Below are 8,278 nucleotides of genomic sequence, written 5' to 3'. Positions count from 1 at the left end.
TGATTTCAGATGGAATGACTCAGGGGACAATCACATGCTGGGAGAAATTATCCTTAAACCCTACCTAATTAACACAGCACCACCCCCCCCGCCCCCCCATGTGGTGACAGGCTGATGGTTTCATGACTTGCATTACATCAAGATGTCTTCTGCTCCACGGACCATGATACTCGATACAATCCTACCTTTGCAATGAAATTCCTCCATCTACCCCACAAACATAATTAATAATACATTAATAATACATGTATCTATAATTCCAGCAATGTGTGTGTGTGTCTGTCTGCGACTGCCGTTTCTCGACGACCGCCAGTCCGATCTGATTGAAACTTGCCAGGAATATTGCCGGGGCCCCGCAGATGTGCCTTTTCGAGGTTTGATGTCAATCGGACAAGCGGTTCCCAAGTTACGGCCATTTTACTGCTTTTTCAGTGATGAAAAGGTGTATATATGGCAGCTGAAGGTGTCGTTCCACCTTCTCAACTTATCATGCCAATTTTTTTCCCAAATTATTAATAACTGGACGATCTCCGGTCCGATCGGATTGAAACTTGCCAGGAATATTGCCGGGGACCCGCTGATGTGCCTTTTCAAGGTTTGATATTAATCGGACAAGCGGTTCCCAAGTTACGGCCATTTATCTGTCGACCAATGACAAGACACGGTGCTATGACGTCACGAATGACGTCACAATTAATATTTATTTATTACTTTTATTTATTTTGCACGATTGACGGTCCGATCTGATTGAAACTTGCCAGGAATATTGACGGGGACCCGCGGATGTGCCTTTTCGAGGTTTGATATTAATCGGACGAGCAATTCCCAAGTTACAGCCAGGGCCGGATTTATGTGTTGCGGGGCCCTGGGCCCTAGAAGTCCACGGGGCCCTCTCAGGGCCGCAGCCATTTTTACTTCATATATGCTTATAAAAGTATTCATATATAAATGCACCAACCTCGGCTGGGGAAAAGAAAAAACCACGGTTGATGTGTAAAAACATGTATTTCAGAAACTACTAGTAACAAAAGTTTATATACATGAAACACCACTATGGATGAAAACAACGGAACAGAGAAAATAATCGCAAAACCAAAACGTGCTGGTATCATCTCAAATTTCAATGTTGAAAGTTTTTTTTTTTGTCGTTTTTGCAGATATGATTGCATTATTGCACACTTTGGGGTAATTGCTACAATATATTTGCGAGATGTTAAAAACCTACAGAATCTTTTAGCTTCTTCCTGGCTTTGATTCGTGCAAAGTCCTCGATTGTTTCGCGTGTGCTTACTCTCCTGAATAGTTCGTGTTCAGCACTCAGTATGGCCAGCGATGCCAAACGATCTTGGACGATCGTACTACGCAGATAGTTCTTGATCCTTTTCAATTTTGAGAATGATCGTTCTCCCGTACAGTTTGTGACAAACATTGACAGGTATACCCGTAAAGCTGTCTCCACGTTGGCGAGCGCTGCCACCATAATCGTAGTTGTAGATTGTGGAAAACAGAGTAGTTTCAGACAATTTTTCTGAGTCTTCTGTCTGCATCGTCTTGAGAAATGCCTGGAAATGTACAATTTCCGAAACCAGAGAAGGTTCCAGGTCGTTCGGGTAACTCTTGACCAGGTCTGCAGCGGAGTCGCGGAGCTTATCTGTCTGCATGGTCGTTATTTCTGAAAAGAATGAGAAACGTTGACGGAGTGTTCCATAGGCCTTGAGGCGATCTCGTAGTGACGTTGTTAGCTGATCAATGATGGGTATGTAGGATGTGGTCCTGAATCTCTCTCTCTCTGCGCGGTAACTGGGGTCATCGGCGCTGTCTTCTTCATCATGATGTCACTTCCTCCTTCGAACACGTCGCCGATCGTCTTCGTACTCGCTGTGACCACATTTATCAATAGCAATATGTTCAAAGTCGTCAAACCGTTCCCGTAGGTCCTGTACGAACTCTGTCAGTGATTCGAGTAGTTTCACTGCCGTGTTCAAATCGAGCCTCGGCTTCTGTAACTGCTGACTTGTCGCGTTGAACCTCTTTAGAATTTCCTGCCATGTTACTAGCAGAATCACCGTCTCAAGTTTTTCCAATTCCTTCAGAATAGCAGATGCCTCATTTTTGGCCTCTGCGTTTAGATGTTCATCCATTGCAAGATCGTCAAGTACCGTGATATTTTGCTGGAATCCATTGGCCAGTGCTTCTACAGCATCTGCACGGGCCGACCACCGTGTATCTGACAAGCAATTGATGATTGGCATGTGTTTCGGTGCATCGCGATGTTTGCGCCAACGATAGGTTGATTTCATGAGATAAACATACAGCCGTTGAACGATACCAAACAGAGTCACGGCAGCCGTGCAGCACTCAGCAGCACACGTCCCGATGAGGTTGAGAGAATGAGCCATGCAAGGAACAAACTCAGCGAATTCGCAATGACTTTTTAGGTGCGCCTGGATGCCGCGGTATTTTCCAGACATGTTGCTGGCGTTGTCATACGATTGACCGCGACAGTCAGAGATCGGAATTTTGTTCGTTTGGAGAAAATCACGAACTACGTCTGCGATCTCCTTTCCGGTATGATTCAGTAAGGGCACGAATGTCAAGAAACGCTTTACTGGCCCCTCTGGCAACACGTAGCGGATGGTTAGACATAGCTGGTCAGTGTGCGACACGTCCGGAGTGGAGTCCACCGATATGGAGTAATATTTGGCCCTCCGAACTTCCGCTACAATGGCACTCAGAACTTTTCTTCCCAGCAAATTGATTAGTTCGTTACATACTGTCGATGAGAGGAAGTTTACATTACCGCTCCCTTGTTGGCATGTTTATGGAGATGTGCTGCAAGGAAAGTGTCGTACTTGCTCAGAAGCTCCATCACTCCCAGGTAATTTCCGAACCAATCACCTTGTCGTCACCTCGGATGGGCAGACCACGTTCACATAGAAACATGAGGACATCCACGCACCGTCGTAGCACTTCGTGCCAGTAGTGCTGTTCTGACTCGTACTGACGAACTCGTCCAGCGTTAACGCGGCGTTGCAATGATTTTCTGCTGGCCAGGCTCGACATTGCCTGTTTATGCTGATCTGAATTACTGTTTCCTTCTATCGACTCCCTAGCGTGTTTCCAATCTTGGAACCCGGATGTAAACCGACTTTTAGTGTCTGACATGGGTGACATCAGACGGCAAATAAAACAGAACAGACGGCCGGTCTCTTCGGAATAGCACAGCCAACTGAGATCGATTTCTTCTCCAGATAACGTGTGTTTTCTACTGAACAAATTTTTTTTGTACAATGACGAGTTTTATTTCCATCACGGACAGCGGAGTTCTTGTAGTCACTGTCTACATTACGACATTGTGCACTACCCTTCTCGATCCAGTAGTTTTGGAACTTCTCTGGTAGCTGGTCTGGCCAAAGGCTAATGTCTTTTTCATAATCTTCAGCCGTTTCACTGTCTACTTCTGAACCACATTCTGAAGCAGAATCGTTTGAGTTTTTATCACCGCTAGCATCAGCAGCACTGAAACAAGGGGCAGGGCCAACAGGAGATAATGCTGACGTAGTCGTAGCTACGGTTCCCTTCGTGTTGTTATCCTGTTCATTGTATAACCCGACTGTGGCTGTTGTACTCTTTAGCCAACTTGTAATTTTGGGTAGCTTGTTCCGTTTGCTTTCGGCTGCTATGCTTTCCTTCCGCTTGGCCACACCAGACTGGTATTTTCTTCCTCGATCACGTTCACGTTCCGCCGTGGCTCAACCAGGTCCACACAAAGGCAGTTCCTACAATAGAAAGAAATATTTCAGCAGTTGACACCGAACACACCTTAATAATAATAATAATCGAGATATATTAACGTGGATTGATAAGAAGCCTAGGGCTTGTCTAGTATCTCGACACGGCTCAGATTATTATTGCGAGTTGTGTCTCTCTGGTGGAGGAAACTGGAGAACCCAGAGGAAACCACCGTGTCTCGGCCATGACACATGATTTACATATGCCACCGGTAGGATTCGAACCCACTCCGCCGAATCCACAGAGAGGTGACCAGCCAGTAACCTCACCACTCTGCCACCGAGACACACCTTATAAATATAATAAAATATTATCCGGTGTGTAAACTTGAATTACACGATTATAGTATAACCACCCCAGCAGTACGCCTCTGCAGTACAGAGCAAACGTAGATTCAGGGCGGGCATGTGTTTTTGCAAAAATGAAATCGAGACGGCCATAGCTTGCTGGGATTGGGAAAACCCTCACTTTTTTCGTGTGACCTATTTCTGTGGTTGACCTTAAGATTGCGCTCTTATGATCAGTGGAAAGGAAAACAAGTAAGTTAAAAGATGTAAAATAAATGATAAAAATAACCAAACAGATGCCAAATTAACAGGGATATTGAGTATTTGTTTTGTGATTCACTGACCATTTACACAAACTAACTCGATTTTTTTTCACAAACGAACAAAAGGGGGAAAAATAGCAGAATTTCTTGTAATCTTTGCGTTTGCGTGGGGCCCCTGGGAGGCGTGGGGCCCCGGGCCGTGGCCATGTGGGCCCAGCCTTAAATCCGGCCCTGGTTACAGCCATTTATCTGTCAACCAATATCTGCGAGGGAGGGGGACAGGAGAGGGGGGATGAGAGTGGGGGCGAGAGAGGAGGGGGAGAGAGGAAGGGCGAGACTAGGGGGAATAGAGGGGAGGCAAGAGAGGGGGTGAGAGTGGGGGCGAGAGAGGGGGATGAGAGTGGGGGCGAAAGAGGAGGGGTGAGACTAGGGGTGAGAGAGGGGGAAATAGAGGAGGGGTGAGAGAGGGGGAGAGAGAGGGGGCAAGAGAGGGGGGGAAGAGGGGGGGAAAGAGGGGGGTGAGAGAGAGGGGCGTCACAATTCTTCTTCATTTGATATGATGTTACAATTGACGCTGGGGACCTGAATATGTTTCCCAAGTGTTTCCCAAGTTATGGCCATTTATGATATTATATGGTTGGTCCGATCTAATTGAAATAATGCCCAATCCAGTCATCGTTTATGCACCTACGGGCCCGTACTAGTAATAATAATAATAATAATTATCCTTCCACCTTTGGTGGCGGTGATAATAAAAGCTCGGCATGATAGATATTTCAAGGACAGGGATTTCAGTCCTGGAAACAAGGTTTTGGTGTTGTTTCCAATTCCAGATCAGCCATTACAGGTGAGGTATTTTGGACCGCACCTCATTTAATGAAAAGTCAGTGAGATCACTTATGTCATTGAGACTCCAGGTAGACACAAGCTGAGATGACTGTGTTACATAAATATGATAAAAATTATCATGACAGAAAGCAACCAGAAAATGCAGCCTCAGCCTCAGCAGCTCTACCTATCGTTGGTACACAGGAGCAAAGTGAGATGTGTAATGATGTGAAGCTTTACCACTTCAGGGACAACGATTACCAGAGGCTGACGAACACTGAGGTTTTATCACACTTACATCAGAAATTGGGTCATTTGACGTCCGAACAGCAGGGTCAAGTGTCAGACTTGATTCATGACTTTGTCCAATTGTTTACCGATGTACCTGGCCATACTGACTGAACGTATCACATTGGAGAGGTAGGATATGCTCTGCCAGTAAAAGAACACCCATACAGGATGTAGCCTGTAAAGATAGAACATCTTAATGAGATTGAATCTCCTTATTAAGATGTTGTTACACCGAAGGGACTTCACCAATATAAAGTTCTTCCTTTCAGGCCTTAAGAATGGCACCGCTACATTTCAACGCCTCATCAATGACCTTATCGTAGATCTTGAGGGGGGTTGACACGTACATTGATGATATCATCATCCATTCCATGACTTGGGATGAGCATCTTGAGAGAATCCATGCTTTCTTTGTGAGACTGACTGAAGCCAAACTGACTGTGAATTTGGTAAAATCTGAATTTGCTGAAGCACAGGTCGTGTTTTTAAGTCATGTTGTAGGTTAGAGTCAGGTTCAGCCAGTAAAAGCAGAGGTGGAAGCAATTGATAGCTTAACAGCACCTTAAGGTAAAAAAATAACATGAGATTTCTGGGTATGGCAGGATGGTATCGGAGATTTTGTAAAAACGTTATCTGACTGTTGTCCCTTTGACTTATCTGCTCAGTAAAAAAGCAATTTTTGTCTGGGATGACAAATGTCAGACTGAATTTGACAAAATAAAAGCCAAACTTATGAGTTGTCCAGTTCTTGCTGCGCAAAGTTTTCAAGAAAACTTAAAATTGGCTGTGGATGCTTCTCGTGATGGAGAAGCTGGATCTGTTTTGCGACAGGAAGATGATACAGATATTGATCACCCTGTGTACTATTACTCAAAAAAGTTTAACAAACACCAGAAGAACTAACTATTCCATCCAACCAATGGGACCATACTCTGTGCAGAGCGTTGGTGCTGCCTAAGCAGTCTCCTGGGCTATTGGGCACAATCCTGGATGGGTCACCAGTCCGACTCAGGATACCAGCAAGCTGGTACTCCTTTTTGCTGACCTCAGAAGGATGATAGGCTGAGTCAACCCCACCTGGTATTAATTCAACAGCCGAGCAGGATTTGAACTCAGGACCCTAAGGTCCCAAGCCCACCACTCTTTAGCCATTAAGCCAACACCAGGCATAAGCATTATTCAACAATAGAAAAGGAGACCCAATGTGAAAAGACTAAAGACAAAATGATTGCAGATACTTTGTCAAGATCGAAATAACTCGGGAATTGTTCTGGTAGTTAGTTGGGAAGTGGTAAGGAGGATAAGCTGGGGTCTTTTTTGTGTATACAGTACTTTTTCAACTATTTTCGGCTTCTTTTATAAACTTTGTGAGACATTTCAGATGGCAATCCTTATCACACACACCCTGATAGAAATTAAATTCAAATGCCCCGAAGATCGCAGCCTTCTGGGGCAGTTTATGTCGTTTCGAAAGTCCTGTATTATAAATAAGCTCAATGGTCTGTTGTTCAGAAGATCCGTTTTTTTGTATTCACCTTGAGATTGGAGTGATGTTTGCTGATTTCCTTGGTGATGGGAGGTGGCTTGGTGATGGAGAAGAACACACTGGATATGGCAGACAAAGGGGAAGGACGCAGAGCAGGATTTGAGAACATGGGCACTGATGCCATTGGGGTTCGTTGCCGAAGCGGGGTCATGGCTGGACACAACTTTCTCTCCCTTCTCAGGTGAAAAGGACATGATACAAAGTCCAGTAGTTATGAGGGGGTAGGATGGGGGACAGGGCGGGATGACTTGCCTGCTCAAGAGATGGAGGCAAACAGAGTTTGGACATTCTCCCTTATCTCGGACAGTCTGCAGTTATGCCATTTGAGGTGAGCGAGGGGATGGAGGTGGAGCATACACCAGACTTACCTTTTATAACCATCTGCAACCGCAAAGCCATGCACATTATGTAACGCAATCTCCGCAGGCCGGCCAAGCTGTTTGGCAAGGATGGAGAGTGGAACTTGAATGGGGGAGGTGGTAAGGAGGGGGCGTTTTGTGGTAGTAAAAATGAGGGGGAGGAGTAGACCTGGATACACAAGCTTGTGGGACAGGTGCAGCTCAAAGTGATTGACAGGTGGCCTCATGAGCATGAGGACAAAGTACCACCCCTCCAAGGAAGTGTGGCCATCAAGAAAGCTGGCAGTGGTGGTTTCTACCACACTTATTCAGCACAGGGACCCCCACCCTTTACCATACATTTACATGACCCTTTACTATACTGACCCTGGCAACGTGTACCGGTACTTCAACACTTTACCGATAATTGATGAGAACCCACGATGCCGAACACAGCCCGTTCCAAGACGAACCAAATGTAAATATCCCTTGTTTCCCTGTAAACCCCAGCAATGAACAAATGGAGCGAAATAAACGACTCGACTTCGGTTGTGACAATGTCAGGGTTCGTTGGAAATGGTTCTGAGTCCAGCAGGTGGCGCAGAGCACAAGCTCAGGTGAGTTTGCACGTTTGCCTTGATGTCGGTTATACAGAACGCTCTCTCTCGTGTGATACATTTACACAGATCATGAAATGAGCGACTTTAACAGCCTGCAAGCACCGGCACCGGAACCGGCACCGGAACCGGCACCCGCACCGGAACCGGCACCGGCACCGGCACCCGCACCGGAACCGGCACCCGCACCGGAACCGGCACCGGCACCGGCACCGGCACCGGCACCCGCACCGGAACCGGCACCGGAACCGGCACCGGCACCCGCACCGGCACCCGCACCGGAACCGGCATCCGCACCGGAACCGGCACCGGCACC

General features: G+C 46.4%; 1 protein-coding gene across 1 annotated transcript; it reads right to left on the bottom strand.

Annotated features, from left to right (window-relative positions):
- Positions 1-1,000: 1,000 nt before the first annotated feature.
- Positions 1,001-7,461, bottom strand: LOC147008709 (uncharacterized). Its single transcript, XM_085864288.1, has 3 exons — positions 7,376-7,461; positions 6,997-7,066; positions 1,001-3,779 (listed from the first exon to the last, which is right to left on the bottom strand). Exon 3 carries the CDS (start codon positions 2,469-2,471, stop codon positions 1,836-1,838), a length of 636 nt encoding a protein of 211 aa, XP_085720414.1. The 5' UTR covers positions 2,472-3,779; positions 6,997-7,066; positions 7,376-7,461; the 3' UTR covers positions 1,001-1,835.
- Between the last annotated feature and the right edge of the window lie 817 nt (positions 7,462-8,278).

This window comes from Eptatretus burgeri, chromosome 18, assembly GCF_056783735.1.
Source record: "Eptatretus burgeri isolate ZD-2024b chromosome 18, Ebu_testis_v1, whole genome shotgun sequence".
Classification (NCBI taxonomy): Eukaryota; Metazoa; Chordata; class Myxini; order Myxiniformes; family Myxinidae; genus Eptatretus; species Eptatretus burgeri.
This window is presented reverse-complemented; position numbering and strand designations above follow the sequence as displayed.